Source organism: Gallinula chloropus (genome assembly GCF_964237585.1).
Source record: "Gallinula chloropus genome assembly, chromosome: 16".
NCBI lineage: Eukaryota > Metazoa > Chordata > Aves > Gruiformes > Rallidae > Gallinula > Gallinula chloropus.
Window position 1 is genome coordinate 973,953 of NC_140101.1, and position 16,534 is coordinate 990,486.

The 16,534-nt window shown below is 61.6% G+C and overlaps 1 protein-coding gene across 1 annotated transcript; it reads left to right on the forward strand.

The window, feature by feature from the left end:
- The first annotated feature begins 6,770 nt into the window (after positions 1–6,770).
- On the forward strand, positions 6,771–12,952 carry DUSP15 (dual specificity phosphatase 15). Its single transcript, XM_084271406.1, has 7 exons — positions 6,771–6,879; positions 8,491–8,524; positions 10,011–10,093; positions 10,544–10,593; positions 11,164–11,238; positions 11,665–11,836; positions 11,996–12,952. The coding sequence occupies exons 1-7, from the start codon at positions 6,859–6,861 to the stop codon at positions 12,206–12,208; spliced, it is 648 nt and encodes a 215-aa protein (XP_084127532.1). The 5' UTR covers positions 6,771–6,858; the 3' UTR covers positions 12,209–12,952.
- Positions 12,953–16,534: the final 3,582 nt, after the last annotated feature.

A 16,534-nucleotide genomic window follows, 5' to 3' on the forward strand; every position in this document is an offset into this window, starting at 1 on the left:
ATTTACTCCACATCATTCATTTTTTTCTCAGTCCTCACCCTGCAGTCTCCACAGCCCAGCGAGGATTCCAGTAAAAACCTAGAGACCAGGAGGTAAGAGCCACCTGCCCCCAGTGCAGTTAGACTCTCCAAGCATGACAACTGTACAGCTCTTGGAAAAAAGGTCCCCAGGTCCCCATCAGAGGCTCCCTAACAGCAATCAACATGTTCTATCAGCATACTGCAAAGTCTCCCCTCCCCAGAGGGACAAGGGAGATTTATAGAGGGGAGCAGCCCATAAACAGGGAAGTTCAACACCATTACTCAAGCAAAAACCATCTCAGATTCACGAGGCATCTGACATCCCATTTAAGATCTCTTTGTTCTCCTCTCCCTCTCTCTCAGCTGCCACTTCTTGAGAGAGGGGGAGCAGAACAGCCACAGTCGTGTCCAGCAACACCGACCTTGCCGTAGCACGGGGGTCTCAGAAGTGAAGGGTGAAGCTCAAAGACACCCACACCTCAGACAGGCACCGACAGAGCGTTAGCAGCTGTAAGGTCAGAAAAGATCAGCCTTACAGGAGCACAGACAGCTGCAGAGCAACGGTTAAAGGAGAACCCAGCCTCCCTCCCAGAGCTGCTGTCACTGGAATCACATTTATGGGCGTCAGGAGACAAGGCAGCGCAGTGAAGTGGCTGCAGCACACGGCCCAGCAGCTGGTAGGATGAGGTCAGCTGGCTGGCATCTGCCAGAAGAGCCCCAATGGCAGGCAGCAGGGAGCAGTCTGCAGACAGTACGTACCCCTCACCTTCCCAGGATCACAGAATCCCAGCCTGGGCTGGGTTGGGAGGGACCCCAAGGGTCACAGAGCTCCAACCCCCTGCCACAGGCAGGGACACCAACCTCCAGGCCTGGAGCTACACAAGGTTGCCCAGGGCCCCATCCAACCTGGCCTTGAACACCCTCAGGGATGGGGCACCCACCCCCTCTCTGGGCAGCCTGTTCCAGCCCCTCACCACTCTCTCTGCAAAGAACTTTCCCCTAATATCCAATTTAACCCTTCCTTCCTTCAGCTTCACTCCAGCCCCTTGTCCTGCCAGTCTCTGCCCTTTAACAAGCTGATTCCCCTCCTGTTCCTCTGCTCCCCTCAGGGACTGGGAGGCTGCAGTGAGGTCCCCCCACAGCCTTCTCCTCTCCAGGCTGACCCAGCCCAGCTCCCCCAGCCTCTCTTCACAGGGGAAGCTGCTGCCTTTCTCACGGCCACGTTTGTGGGATGAACACCTGGAAGGAAGGAGAGAGAAGGACCAAAGACACACAGGCACTGAACAATATGGGATTCTCCCTCTGAACAGCCCTCTCCTGCCCCACTGTCAATTAATTATCTTCCCTGTCTGTAGCCACAGGCTTCAGCCACACAAGCTGCAATCCAGCACTGCTGATCTCATTGAAGAGTGCAGGAAAGAATTAAAATGGGAAGTAATCAAGAAGGGTATCTACAACATGAAAGAGTGATTGCCCTGAGCTAGTGCTGTACCTCGTGGCTGGCACAAAGCTCTCCATGTCTCCCAAACCTCAGTGCAGCTTCACCCAGGGCAGCTTGCTGTACCCCCCCTCTGGAAAGGCTTTTGATCATTCAGAGCAAGCATGAACTCTGCTGAACTTTCACAGAGAGAAGTGATGGATTTTCCTGTCTTCTGAGCCATCAAATTGAGCTGGGATACCTTTTGGGAAGATGTGTTAATCAAAGTCAGTGCAGTAGCAAGTGTGGCACGTAGGAAATCAAATAGTTCTCTCCCCTGAATCATCCTGTCCTTATGCTCTGCAAAGCCAGGGGAGAAGAAAGGCTGCCAAAACCCAGCCACCAACAATAAAACCAGGACTGACATTTCAGCCTTGGTCCTGGCTGATTCCTCACAGTGACATTTCCAGGGATCTGGTGACACCAGTTTTCCAGTGGGAAAAGACAGGAGAGACACAGGGTGACAGCAGCAGCCAAACCCTAGAGGTGTGTGGGGGACTCAGAAGTGACAAGGTTCATCTGATGAAGCCAACACCCAGCAGCAGGACTCTGCATTCCTTATTTTTCCTACCTTTCCTTACGGCACAGACAGACAGACACAGGGGTCAGCTCTGCTGTTCAGAGTGAACTGCACATTAGAAAAGCCACAGCTCCTCCTCTGCATAACCAGGCCTTCAGCAGGACGTGCTGGGGGCAGAAGAAAGGAGAACCTGGGGGTTCAGGCACGGCAGTGGGATTTCTGGGGTGGCAGTGGGGGGTTGCCCTGCTGTCACCACAACAGGTCGAGCTTCCAGCCTGCGAAGCGCAGAGAAAGGTGTGATGTCACACAGGTGCTGGTGCCACTGGTGTCGCTGCCCAGTGTCAGGCCTGGGATCAGAGGTCTGTGTGTAAATATCTACCCAGAGCAGGAGAATACAGACCCCAGATAAAGCACCTGAGCCTTTGGGCAAAGCCACGACAAGCACCTTTGTTGCTGCCCTGAGGAGGGGAGATGGAGCGTTGCACCAGGCAGACAGGGGAACAAGTCACCTGCAGGAGGAGAGGATGAAGCAAGAGCAAAAAAACCCTCAAAACAAACCCAAAAAGCCATTTGGGTATTCCCCAAGGAGAAGACAGAGAGCTGTTCATTCACCTTGTCACCTGCCAACCTGCGGGTGGAAGAGCAGAGCCACTGCCCTTACCACCAGCATCCCCCTCTCCCTCCAGAACTGCAGCGTAGAAGCTCTGCACAGCCTGATTCATCATCTGATTGTGTGCAGGCAGGGTTATTTATGGTTTCTGGGGGAAGGGGATCCAACAGCAGCCCTCCAGTGCAAAAGAGCTTGTGTTCAGGTCAGGAGGATGCCTGGAGGAGGGGGCAGAGCAGGCAGCCAGCCTGTGGGGATGTTCCAGGGTACCAGAGAAACAAACCCTGTCACATGCTTGCTGAAAGACAAGTAACACAACACATGCTGTCAGGGATTTTGCTAAGTCACACTTTAAACGTGTGTATGTTACAGGAGAACCTAATTAAACTGGAAAGCCATGGAAGTTGTCAGAGAACTATGGCAAGCAAGAGCAAAACACCAAAAACCCCAAACCCTGAGGGCAGCCCAGGCTGCACGGTGCATTAAGAGGGGGTGATGAGTGGCCCAGAGAAGCAACCTGAGACAGAAGGCTGCCCAGGGCACCTTCTGAAGGAGGTTCAGACTCCTGCAGCCCCTTCACGTCCTGACCTACTACTGCAGCTGAGTGTGGGAGCAGGCAACCTGAGGTGTCACAACCCGGGGCTGCTGAGGAGCACAGACCGACAGGAGCATCACAGAGGTTATTCTGAGCTTTGAGGTCAGCCACAAACTATTTAAGTTGTTGGTATAATCTCAGTAATCACAGGCTCTCCATACACCCTTGTTTACTCCCCTCGATTATTTACTATGTTAATTGAGGTTGTGGGCACAAAAAATGAGCTTAAATGTAAGGGTTTTTTGTTGCCAATTAACACGTTCCCATTTGTAGAGTTAGATAATCACTAGCTGCTCTCCTCCTGGCTGTAATTCACATGTTCGTTTGCATAATTACCTCCCAGTCGCTTCTCACAGGCGTGCCCCTGCCGACTGGCAGGGGAAGGAGACTCCTCCTGCCCCAGCCCCCTCGCCAGCCCCTGCGCAGAGCAGAGCTGCTGCTCGCTCACAGATGGGGGTGTTTATAATGATGCACCACTCATGATGTTAAACAGCTTGAATCACCTGGCAGAAACAAGGTGTCTCTCAGCATCACGTTGTGGTGTCGTCCCTTGGAAAGGGATGGGAATTCTCCCTTGGCTCCCCAGGGTGCTGGATGGAGTGGAAGTCGCTGCGTTCAGTGCAGTAGGTGTAGGGTTGGGGGGGGGGGGGACACACACAAATGTGATCCAGAACATGAAGCTCCCCTTTGGGTCTCTAACTGCAGAGCAGGGAGAAGCTAATGCCAACCACATCTCCCCAGTTCGGGCTCCAGGCTGCTCACGGAGCCTCCCATGATCTCTCACACTCTCAGGGTGAAGTCTGCTCAGTAAGCTGGCTGGACTCACACAGACTGACACCTAACAGTGGGATTTTCCTAAAGCCAAGCAGATGTTTTCACAGCTCCATCTTGATGGGCTGCCCTAGAATGCTGCTCAGCCAGGAGCCAGGCAGGCAGCTGCCCCCCACACACCCCCAGCTTCTCACACACCTGCAGCCCAACTGAGATCTCAGAGCATGAGCTTGGCCACAGCCCCACAGCAGGAGCCCCTTGGGGAGCACAGCCTGCTCCTCCAGACAAGAACTCTGCAGTTCACACCTTCACCACCGAGTTCACTCTGGCTCTACAAACAAACTGAGCCGGTTTCTTGCCTGCTGAAAGAAATTGTTCCCCAAGAAGTGTTTTGGTAGTACGTGTTTACCAGGAAACCAGCCCGGAGCACGGCTGCTCCCAGTTACCCCGCTCTGCCCAGTTCTTCCTGTGGGTTTCCTGCACATTTCCCCCCGCAGGGCGAAGGGATCCATCCATTCATCCCTGTCCCACGTGCCCTGGGAGAGCACACACTCCCCGGTTTCATAACCCGACCCATGCCAGGATGCTTGCAAAATTCTTCCACAAACAAGTGGCACTCTGGAGGCATTTTGCAAGGCTCTGGAATAAAGGCACATTTTGTTGCCTGGAGATTTCCTGCTCCTCTAACTGCTTCCGAAACCCCTTCAGATTCCTCACCAGGCAGCTCCTGTGACTCAGCTAGGTGGAAAGAGAAATAGAAGGTTCAGCTCAACAAATGCTCCCGCAGCCTGACTCACTTTAATTGCCCTCGGGAAGTTTCTGGGGATCAACCATACGATGTACGCTGAGGAGAATAACAATTTGAAAAGGAAAAGGTGATTCCATTGAGAACTGCTGCTGCTTTGTGGAGAAAAAAGGCTCGACTTCACTTTGCTGTCCTCCTGCACGAACACAGGGAGCTTAGAAAGGAGCAGGTCTTACAATCCATGTCCCCCCAACTCCCCCGCAGCCTCCCCGCGCCAGCCCTGCGGGCAGGTGTTTCGGGAGCCCATCCCCACCCCTCCTGAAGCCCCGGAGGTTACTGCCCAGCGTCCCAAACCACCCCCAGCCCCTGCTGGTGCCCGCGCTGGGGAGCGCAGAGGCTCAGCGCAGGGACGCATCCTGCTCAGAGGGGGACAGGGCGGCCCCCCCGAGCTCCAAGCTTCACCTCTCCCAGTTAAACATCCCCCCCGAGGTGCAAACGAGACCCTGGGAAACGCTGCGGTTCCCAGGCCCCGCCGCAGCGCAGCATCCGCGGGGCGGGACGGGGCGTCCAGGGAAAAGCTCCTTGTGCGGGGCAGCCGGGACGCAGCTCACACCTCACGCCCCCGGCCCAGAGGCCCGGCAGCCGCTGCACCGCTCCCCAGCGGCACACGGAGCGTCCGGCGCTTAACGCGCTGCCCCGGGGATGCGCAAAGCCGGACACACGGCCCCGGGAACCGGCCATGCCCCCCCCCCCCCGCCTTTGGCTGCGGCCTCCGCCCCCGCCTGTCCCCATGGCAACCGCGGCGCTGCGCGGCAGGGGGCGCCCGCGGGACCGGACCCGGGGCCGGACCCCCCCTCCCATACCCCCCGGTCTGCCCACCCGCTCTGCTCCCCCTTCCCGGGCATCAGCCCCCACCCCCGGGCTGCGGCCCCACCTTGTTCCGGTCACCTCAGCTCCCGCTGCCCGCTCCGTCCCACCCTGTGGGCTCCAACCCCCCCACACCCTCCCACCCAGTCCCTCCGTCTCCTCTCATCCCGCCCTGGGCATCCTACCCTGTCTTTATCCCCGTGCCCCCACCCTGCATCCCTGTGTCCCCTCACCCTGTGCCTCCAGGGACCCCCACTCCGTGTGGGAGCTCGGCCTGTCACCCCAGGGGGCTCAGGGATAGTGGGGTCCCCTGAGCGGGACCAGCACCGGCACTTCCCCGATCCCAGTGACCCCAGCAGTGGCCCAGTAAGGTGGCACGGCTGCTGGGGCCCCTGACAGAGGGGGGGGGGAGTGAACAACTTTAAACCCTTCTATAATCCGGCCCGGGACGGACCCCTGTCCCCGGCTGCCCGGCAAAGCCCCCGGGAGACCCGCGCAGGGTCCCCGGGCAGGGCGGGACAGGGGGGTAGCTGGGCAGCACTGCCTGCCCTCGGGGACAGCCCCGAGGTGCGCGGGGCCGGGGCCGGGTGCGCGGGGCCGGGGTCGGGTGTGCGGGGCCGGGGCCGGGTGTGCGGGGCCGGGTGCGCGGGGCCGGGGTCGGGTGCGCGGGGCAGGGGTCGGGTGTGCGGGGCAGGGGCCGGGTGTGCGGGGCCGGGGCCGGGTGCGCGGGGCCGGGGTGGGCGCGGCGCGGGCAGGGGTGGGCATGCCGCCGGGCGCTTGGCTGCGTGGCCGCACAGACCTTCCTTGATGGAGCGGGACAAAGGTTTTGTTCTTCTCCCAACACTGCAGCCTTGTGCGGCCGCGGCGGGCAGCGGCGACAGGCAGCAGCCAGCGCGGCCCCCGCGCTCCCACGCCACGGCGCAGAGGGGGAGTTTCTCCTCCTTTGTCTGCTCCCGGGGAGAGCGGCGGCCGGTGCGCGGCAGCGCCGGAGCAGCCGGCTCAGGGGCCTCGGCAGAAGCCGCGGGGGGAAGCGGCCTCGGTCCCCTCCTGCCCCCGACTCGGCCTCGCCGCGCTGGGAACGAGCCCGCCCGCCGCGGGCAGCGCTCCTGGGGCCGAGCCCAGCTCTCCATGACGGAAACCCGACCGGGGAGCGGCCGGAGAGGGGACGGCGGCTGCGCCCGGCGACGGGGAGGACGGCAGCACCGGGGACAAGGGCACCCGCGCCCCGTCCCCCCCCGCGGCGCCCGCTGCCGGCCATGGGGAACGGCATGAGCCAGGTAACGGGGAGCGCTGGGGCGGCGGAGCCCCCGAGCCCGGCGCTGGAGGCGGGAGACGCGTGTGCCCGGCGGCGTTTCACCTGCCGGTACCGGGCTGGGCTGCCGGGGCGGCTTGTTTACCCGCCCTGGAGGGGCAAGGAGGGACGCTGCACCAGCCCACGGCCCGGGGACTGTCCCCACAGCCGCCCCGGGGGCGTGGAGGGCAGGGTGACAGCCCCTCCGAGGAAGGGGGGGACCTTTCTCCAAGGCACCGGCTCCCGAACACACGCCAGGAGCCCTGTGCGACCCCGACCCCCCTGCTCGGTGGGGCCGGGCTGTGCGTGGGGCTCAGCATCGCTGGGCAGAGGGGTCGGGGAGTGTTTTCTGAGCTTCCCCGTGCCACGGGTGAACAGACACACCTTCTTCCTGCAAGAAATTCCAGCTCCTAAGCTGTAAGCGCCCCTCCCCAGCCCCAAACCCACTGGAGGAGCTCCAAACCCACTCATTAGCTGGGGGGGGGGCTCCCAGTGCTGCAGGCGGGGCTGTGCTGGCCCCTTTTCTCCAGCCAGGAGTGGGTCAGGAGGGTGCTGGGATGCAGCGTGCCGCTATTCGTGGCTCAGCGCTCTGCCCTTGGGAGCTGCCCTTGCTAACTGACGCGCTCCTACCCGTTCCCCTCCGCGCCGCAGCTGCAAGTTAAAGGTGCCCTGTCGATACAGAATTGATCTAAAGTCTTAGGAATCATAAAAAACCCCATCGAAGCTCTTCAACCAAGAGAAAAAATTCCAAACCCGGAACAGTGAGGTAAGTGCAAGGCCAGTTGTGCTGGTGGAAATCACGTCTGCCTGCTCCAGGCATCAAACATCGCAGCAGGGAGAAGCCAGGAGAGGAACTGGCTGGACAGTGTGGGGGGAACAGCCTTGGGACCCTCGCTGTCCACTCTGGGAGACAGGGAAAGTATAAAATAGCTCCAGGTAAAAAGGGATGTGAGATACCCCACTTCTGCAGCCGCAGTGCAATTAGCAGAGGCATTGCCAAGTAATTATCCTTCTGTCATGAGAAGTGGAATTTTACAAGGAAAATAAGATGAAGACACAGTGTCCAGAGGAATCTGTTACAAAGGGGCTTCCTGCAGTACAGAGTGGGAGAAGCAGAGCTTGGGGGGGACACCACTGCACCCCCAGTTCTGGAGACCCCCCCCCCCCCTTCAGTTTCTCCCTTCCTGTTGCTTTCCAGTGCCTCAGGCAGCAGGACTTCCACGAGCCGTGGGTATAGTCCAAGGCTGTATGGAGGTGTGTGCAGCTTGCTGAGCTCAGATAAAAAGCCCCAACAAAGAGTTTATTGATAAGAAGTAAAGAGCAATAAAAAAAAGTTGTGGCCAACTCCTGGCTCGTGTGAGGGCGTGGGACGGGATGCCAGGGCTGCCTCCAGCCCTGGGTGTTGGATGCCAGAGCTGTGGCAGCCCCAGGAGCACCCAGAATCAACTGCCCTGGGGCTGGTGACAGTCACTTAATGGTAGAATTTGGGGCTTTTTTTGGGCAAGGTGGCCGATTCCCAGGGAGGGAGGTCCCGGCGCGGCAGGTACCACAGCACGACGGTGATGCTCACGCTGCCGCTTCTCCTTGTGTCCTGCAGATCCTCCCTGGCCTCTACCTTGGGAACTTCATCGGTAAGCAGAGCCGTGCTGCAGACAGACATCCTTCAGCTGGGCAGCTGGGCCTGTCCCTGCCCACAGCCTGGTGCTGCCAGGGAGCTCCCCACCCGCACAGCCTCACAGTGCCTTGTTCCAGGCTGGCTTAGGGGGGTCAGCAGTGGGTGCTCGGCTTCTCTAGGGCTTGGCCAGCCCCAGCGGGAGGGCTTGAGGGCTCTCCTGGAGTACAGGGTGCCTCATCTTCTAGCCAGTGGAGAAAAGCTGCTCCCCAGCCCATCCTGCTCCCCACGATCCTGCTTTGCTTGAACCCAGCTCAGGACGTCCCTCGATCCCTTCCCCTGCTGAGCCCGGGGAGCTGGAGGAGCTCAGGCCCAAGCAGATGCAGGTGCTGAGCCTTGGCAGCAGGGAGACAGCGCAGAGTGGGCTAACTCAGGCTGTGTGGTCCTGTGCCAGGGTTTCCTTGGCTGCAGCCAGCGACTCTCCTGTGCAGGTCTCACAGGCTGCGGTGCAAACCCCGCGTGGCACTCGCTGCTGCTGCATCCCTGCCTCCCTGCCTGCACACCCTGCCTGGTGTCCTGCCAGCACCCAGCACGGGCGCTGCTCTGCTGCTTGCTCTGTGTCTGCAGCAGGAGGAGCGGAGGCACCAGGGTGGGGAAATGAGGCAGAAACCCTCTGCCTTCACTTTTGTTTCCTTATTTAACAGCTTTCGGGGGGGAAGAGGCTGAGGGGGAACCATGGCCTTGCCAGGAACGATCCCAGCAGCCTGTCCCTGAGCTGGGGAAGCTCTCGCAGCCACCCTGCAGCAGCTCACACAGCATCCACCCCATCCTGGCAGGACAGGGAGACAGCTACACAGCTGCTCAGCCAGCAAGAGCAGCATGACCCCAGCAGAACTACTGCTGTGCTGGACCAGCCACCAGGATCCCAGCCAGGGATCCTGAAGCATCAGCCCAGGAGCTGAGGATACCCGAGTTCTCTGCCTGTGACTGCAGAGAGGACACACACAGGGTGCTTGACACAGGTCACTGCTCAGGTGCTAAAGGGGAGCTTGGGCAGGATGAGCCAACCTCAGGGCTGATGTGAACCACTGCAGCTCCACTCCTGTAGTCCCCAGGCTGAAGCAGACCCCTCAGGCTGCAGCAAGTCCTGTCACTACACGTGTGTTTTCACAGGGGGGGTGCAGGCAGAGCACTAATCTCCCCAGCCTGGGGACAAGTACAGGCAGGCAGAAAGCTGCCTGCTTGCAGAGGAGGGACTTGGGGGGTGCTCAGCCCAGGAGGAGCAGCAAGGTCGAGTGCCTTCCCAGGGATGGAGGTCTCTGTCTGGCATCATGGGGTTCTGGAGGGCATTGGCACATTAGCCCATGTCTGTGCCAGGCACGCAGGGGGTGTGATGCAGCCCACCCCCTGGAGCAAAGCTTGGGGTGCTGGCTGGCTGCAGGAGCGTGGCAGATGTGGGAAGGGAGGTTTAAGAATACAAGGTAACACCTGGCTGTATCCTTCAGATGCCAAAGACCTGGAGCAGCTGAGCCGGAACAAGATCACGCACATCGTTTCAATCCATGAGTCTCCCCAGCCCTTGCTGCAGGTAAGGTCCTGTGTCTGACATCACCACTGCAGCCCTTCCCATGCTGCAGGGTCTTCCTTCCCTTCCCCTCTGAGCATCCCATGGCACATACACCTCTGCCCCCCCAGCAGTCTGAGCAGCCAGGCAGCACCCCCCTCTGGGACACTGGCCATCTTATGGCTGTGGCCTGGCCCTGAACATGAATGGGAAATTATTTCCAGCTCTCCAGCCTTATCTCGTTCCCCACTCCCTCCCACGAGCTGCCTGGCCCTCCCTGCTCTCCCCACTCACCTGCCAAGGGAGAGAGCAGCCCCATCCCAGCGCAGGGGGATGCTGTGTTGGGAGAGCGAAGCCCCACAGACAACAGTGGGGTGAGGAGTGAAGGTGCTGCTGTACCAGCTGCAAGCACCCCTGACACCCTGACCACAGGTCCCAGCACCAGGGTTCCTCTTCTTCCTTTGTGTCTTGCAGGACATTACCTACCTCCGCATCCCCCTGCCCGACACCCCCGAGGCCAACATGTGAGTACCCCGGGGAGGCTGCACAGCAACGAGGGGTGAGGGCTCAGGGTACCCTGAACCTGCCTGCAGCGAGGGGCACCATGCCCCGGTGCTGGGAACCACCTCTGAATCGCCACAGCATCCCAGCTCAGTAAGCTCTGGGGGGCAGGTCCTGGCCCCGGGGCAAGGTGAGGGGCAGCCCCTCTGCAGCGCTGATGGAGAGGAGCAGCAAGCACCCCCTGGGAGGTGTTTGGGGCAGGGAGAGCGGGTAAAGGGTAGGGAGCCAGCCAAGTGTGCTGGAGGTGTGAGCAGCCAAGCTCCTGCTGCCCCAGCACAAGCCCCACAAGTCCCACGACAGCCAGGCAGTCCCACATCCCCAGCACAGCCACACAGCAGCACTGCTCCTGTCCCCAGCATGGCATGAGTGCCTTCCCTGGAGAAGGAGCAGCCTGAGCTGCTGGCAGCACCTGTAAAGCATCAGGCAGTTGCTGGTAGTGCTTGCTCGGGCACACAGGGCTGCTCTGCCTGCAGACTAACAGGCCTGTTCCACCTCTGAAGCCCTTATTCTCTCTGGTTTATTCTTCCTGCTAGCAAGAGGCACTTCAAGGAATGCATCAGTTTTATCCACCAGTGCCGCCTGCACGGAGGGAACTGCCTCGTCCACTGGTAACACACCTTCCCCCCCTCTCCCTGTGCCTGACAGCCCAGACCCAGCCAGCCCAGACCCAGACCCCCTGCTTCGGCTGCCAGCCTGTGCCAGGGGGCTCTGCACCCACAGATCCAGCCTCGGCGGCGGCTTGTGCCTCAAACCCAGTGGGATCCAGGCAGCCCTGGGGATGGGGCAGCGGGAGGAGCAGGGTTTGGGGCAGGCAGCAGTCCCAGCCCTGGCTTCCCCAGGGAGGAGTGGGTATTTACAGGCACCGATGGAAAGGAGCTTGGAAGGGCTCAGACCTCCCGGAGAGCAAGTTCTTGGAGAAGAGGAGCCGAAACAGCCAAAGCACATGGGGGGAGGAAGGTGGGGGGGGGGGGGGGGGGAGTGTGGGGTCAGGGTACACAGGCTGACAGCAGCTCCTCTGCCCTTCCCCTTGCCAGCCTGGCCGGCATCTCCCGCAGCACCACCGTGGTCATCGCCTACGTCATGGCTGTGACAGAGCTGAGCTGCCAGGAGGTGCTGGAGGCCATCCGCACCGTCCGGCCTGTCGCCAACCCCAACCCCGGCTTCAGGCAGCAGCTGGCTGAGTTCGGCAGCGGCGCAGCCCGCAAGGTGGGACCCGCCTCGGCCCCCCGCCCTCTGCTGCACCCCCGAGCCCCGCTCACCAGTCTCAGAGCGTCCCCGGGGGCTGCTTTCCTGCTCCCCTTGCTGGCAAGCTGGGACCTGCCCTTGGAAACAGGCACTTCAGTTTGCTTCTCCATCCTCCCCCAGGTCCGCAGGCACCTGAAGCAGAGGTACGGGGCGTCCCCTTTCAACGACGAGGAAGAAATCAAGGCCCTGCTGCCAGCGGGGAGGGGAGGAGCAGCCAGGACAGAGGGAGCTCTGCAAGGACTGGTTCCCAGAGCCAGAGACATCAGGAGCACGACTCCCTTCCTGCTGCGGGTGAAGAGGACCTTCTCCTGCATCCCGGCTTGTCTGAAGTGACCCCAGCCAAGGGAGAGCAGCAAGGACCAGCCAGCAGCCTGGGAGAGACGAAGGAGCTGCAGCACAGCAGGCTGGGGGAGCGCTGTGGGGGGGGGGGCTGTGCCCAGCCCAGCTCCTTCTTCTCTTCTGGGGTGTAAGTGTGCCTCCCCCTGCCCCGGCTCCGCTGCTGGGGAGGGACTCGTGGGCACTGCTGGGCTCTGCAGCACTCGCCGGGCTCAGCCTCTTCACCTCCAGCGTTTTGGGGGTCGCCTGGTGAAAGGACAGCTGAGACCCCCCAGGTCACTGTGGGCTCTTGCCTGGGGCGGAGGGGTCTCTCTTGCTGCAGGGCCAGCCCCCAGGGGATGCCAGCAGCAGCTTTAGCACTTGAACACCCACTGCACAGGCCTCGGGGTGCACAGGGTAGGGGAGAGCCAGCCTACCCCCTCGGAGCAGTTTTCCCACCAGCAGCACACGCGCCCAGGGCCGAGGTGGCTGCAGAGCAGAGGGATGCAGTAGCAGGGAACGCTGCTGCACTGGCTCCCAGGCAAAGGTCCAGCTCCAGCCCAGCCAAGCACAAGCCTTGAGCAAGCACTGTAGCTTCAGGAGCTCCTTGCACCCCCTTCCCATCCACCCCAGGGCACAATCTTTACAAGGTGGGAACTAAGCATTTAACCCAGCCAGACCTCACTACAGCTGAGCCTTAAGCCTTTTGCTTAAAGACTTTCTATGTGGTGTGCCCCCTCCCCATTAATAAACGCCTGTTCTCCAGCCTGCCCGGGCACAGCCTGACTCCTCTGCGGGGGCCTCATCAGAGGGGGGATGCTGATGAGGAAGGTCCCAGCATGGGGCAAGCCTGGTGGCTGCAGCCCAGGGAGGAGGGGGGGAGGAGCAGGCTGGGGACACTGCACACCCAGATGGGACAACCCTGCTGCCTTGGGGGAGGGTGGCAAGAGAAGCCAGATGCCACAGCAGGTGGGTACTCACATGGAGCCTGTTTCACTGCAGCCTCTCCACTCACCGGGTCTGTGAGCACCACGTTCAGGAGCCCACTGGCTCCATGCTGCTGGGACATCAACCCCAGCCAAGCACCAGAAGCCCCAGCTCCTCCCCAGCCCTGCCCCATTTATAGCTTTCCCCTGGGGCAGAGTCCCAGGTGGGGAAGATGCTGAAGACACCCAGCTGGGCCATCAGCATCACCCATGCTGGCAGGCAGAGAGCATTTCTGGGTCCTCCCATCCCTGCCACTCCTCTCCCACAGGGGACAGTGTCACCCAGGAGCCAGACAGAGACAGGTGCCTGCAGGGCACCAGCTCTGTGTCTGATGAGGTGCCAGGCACAGGGGCCCAGAGTGAAGGAACTTCCCAGGAAGCAGCGACTGCCTCTGCCTTGGATGCTCCCAGGAGACATCAGTGTGGCATAGGGCATGCCCATCAGTAATTAATAACCCCTCATCTAGCCCTGTGCAGTGGCTGTGGCTGAAGGTGAGCAGCCAGCTGGGTGTTCTGAGGGCCCCAGAGCCCTTGGCTGCTGGGGCAGTGTGGGACGAGGTGCTGTGAGGGGCACAGGGAGCAGCAGTGGCCGGAGGGGCTGGTGGCTCAGACACTGTTCCACCAGCTGCCCCAGGCTGGTGTTCCACACCAAGCTTCACCTCTTGGCACCCTAAGCCTCCTGCTTTGTTTATATGAGGCTAATTTAGGAGGGTGGTGCAGCAGGTCCAGCTCCTGGGAGCCTGGAGGTTCCCGTGGAAGCAGCCCCTTGGCAGGACCCATGAACCCACCACTCCTGTTTCACCCCACAGAGCTCCAGAGCCGGGGCTCCTCCCTGCTGCCAGCACCCACCTGCCAGGCTGGGTGCTGCCCTGGGGTGACCCAGGCAGGCTGGGAGCTCAATTCCCACCTCACTGGATAGAGACTGAGCCCCTGGAGTAACTGGGGGTGCCTCATCCCCTGCTCCCAGCTCCTTCCAGGCTGCTCTCCTCGCTCCCTCACCCCCAGCCCAGGGCTCTCCTTTGGCCACCCCAGGACCACGCAGCTGGGATGGACATGGGCATGGCTGCTCCTGCCCATCGTCCCCACGCCAGGGCACCCTGTGCTGAGGTGTTTACAGCCAGGATTTCCCTGCTCACACCACAAACCCAGGGGCAGACCCAGCACTGAGCAGTGGCACTGGCACAGCAGAAGGTGTTTGTTTTGGCAGATCTGCTTTGCACAGGCGAGGCCAGGGCTAGCTGGGAGTTAATGTTTGACTCCTCTTGAAGCCCATTCCAGCGTGAGAAGCTGCAGCTTGAAGCAGCTTTGCTGCCCTTGCACGGGGAGCAGGGAAACCTGCTGCTGCTGCTGGGTGCTGACGCCAGGGTCATGAGATCCCAGGGTCCTGCGTGTCACTGCCTGGCTGTGACACGAGGTGAAATCCCCAGCTGATCAAGCTTATCCCATCAGGCTGGGCTGGCTAACGAGCCAGCAGCTCTGATTATCTCCTGGCCTTGGACGCAATCTGTGCAATGACCCCTGCCCATCGCTCGGGTCCCAAGGCAGAAGGATGCAGACCCTCCCCCTGGTCAGTCCCAGAACGTGGCCCACAACTTGGCCGGCCAAGGGGCGAAGGGCTCTGGCCCAGCTCTGCCCCAGCTCAGGCAGCTGCCTGGAAATCCCCTCCTCGCTGCCGGGAGGCAGAGAGCTCAGTGGTTTCCTGCACCGCCCCGAGAGCGGCAGGGTGCCAGCCTGGCCACCGCAGCACCCCAGGGCACGGCCAGGCGGGGTCCTATCTGCTGCCTCTCCCCCCCTCCCCAAACTGGGACCCCCACAGCATTACCACCCCCTCCTCCTCCTCCTCCTCCTCCTCCTCCTCCCAGGCAGGGAGAGCTGCGCTGCAGGCAGTGCCTGCGTAGCCAGGGCCCTGCAGCACAGCCACAGGCTTTGCTCTGGGGTCAAGAGGCAGGCTCAGGAAGGAGCGCAGCCCCCTGCCAGCGTGGCTGGCTCCTGCAGCCCTGGGTGGCTCCGTGTGCCCCCCGTGCAACGTGGCTGTGCCCCTGTGCCCTGCAGGAAAGCCCGGGGCTGTGCTGCTGCTGATTCATTTCCTGAGCAGCCCCCCGGCTCTCCGAGCATCGTGTCTCCTCCCTGCAAGAGGTGACTTTCTCTGACTCAGAGCTGGAAAGGAAAGCCAGCAGGAGCCTGGGCAGGCAGAGGACCGGGCAGAGGAGCCGGGTTTCCCCGCAGTGACATGTGGCTCTGTGACAGTGCTGGAGGAGCCAACACCAGTGGCACACCAGGGCGGCCCAGTGAGCCCAGAGGGTGAAGCCCACCTGGCCCTGCTGCCAGCCCTGCCCCAGCACAGCCCTTTGCAAGGCACCAGCCACCTCCATCCCCACCCTTCACGGGGTGAAATCCCTCTTCCCCTGAGCTCCTTTCCCTCTTCCCCTTCCTGAAAGGATGGCTGAGCTCCTGGTTGAAGGGAGGGACAGACCCTTCTGGCAGCAGCAGCAGCACAGAGGAAGGATGCTCAGGAGCCAGCCAAGAGCGAAGGAGCTGACTGGGACCCTGTGCTGAGTGTGACCCTCTCCCAGTGCTGATGCCCAGTCTCACTCACGCGTGCACCAAGCATCCCAGCTCTGAGCAGAGCGGTGGGAATGTGGGATGTTGTTTCCCAGTGCATGGGAAGGGTGGTGCCCAGCGGTGCAGTGCCCACGTGTGCCCTGTCTCATCCACAAGGACAGCTTCTGCTGGGAACCCCGGGTCCAGTGGAGAGCTGGGACAGGCGTGGGATGAGTCAGGCTCCCTCACCGGCCCCGGCAGCCCTTGGCACAGCTCATCTAGGCCCTTCCCACCCGTTTCCTGTTCGACTCAGCACCCGGAGCCCCATGAGGCAGCTGAGACTGTTAGAACAGAGACGAGATTGGAGAGGTGGGGGAACGTCACTGCCCACACCGGCCTGGAAACCCCGCGCCTGTCCCCGCAGCTCCCACACCTGTGGGCTGAGATGCTGGTCCTGGGGGAGCACACGGTGTCCTAGTCCCCAAAGCACGAGGATGGGGGGGGGGAGGCGTGGGGTGCCATGTGGGGAGCGTAGAGGAGCCCTTAAAGCCTGAAGGGAAGGCCCCGGGGTGGGTGCAGGGGTGTCCCCTGTGCTCCCAGGTGCCCTGTGCCCCCCTCCCGTGCGGGTGCGAAGCGGGTGTCCCCCCTCCCTCCCGCGGGCTGTCCCGTGTCTGTCCTTCCCCCACACACACCCCTCCCCGGGCTGGAGGCGCAGCCGGAGCCGGCAGGGTCGGGCGGGAAAGGGAAAGTGAAAGCCGGCGGGTCACTTTCGCTTTCGCCGCCCCGGCACGTTCCCTGGGGTCGGCGGGGCCGGGCC

Coding starts and splice junctions, on each gene's coding strand:
- DUSP15 (XM_084271406.1), top strand. CDS start 6,859: ATGGGGAACGGCATGAGCCAG. Junction 10,094..10,543: donor CTCCCCAGCCCTTGCTGCAG/GTAAGGTCCTGT, acceptor TGTGTCTTGCAG/GACATTACCTACCTCCGCAT. Junction 11,837..11,995: donor GCAGCGGCGCAGCCCGCAAG/GTGGGACCCGCC, acceptor ATCCTCCCCCAG/GTCCGCAGGCACCTGAAGCA.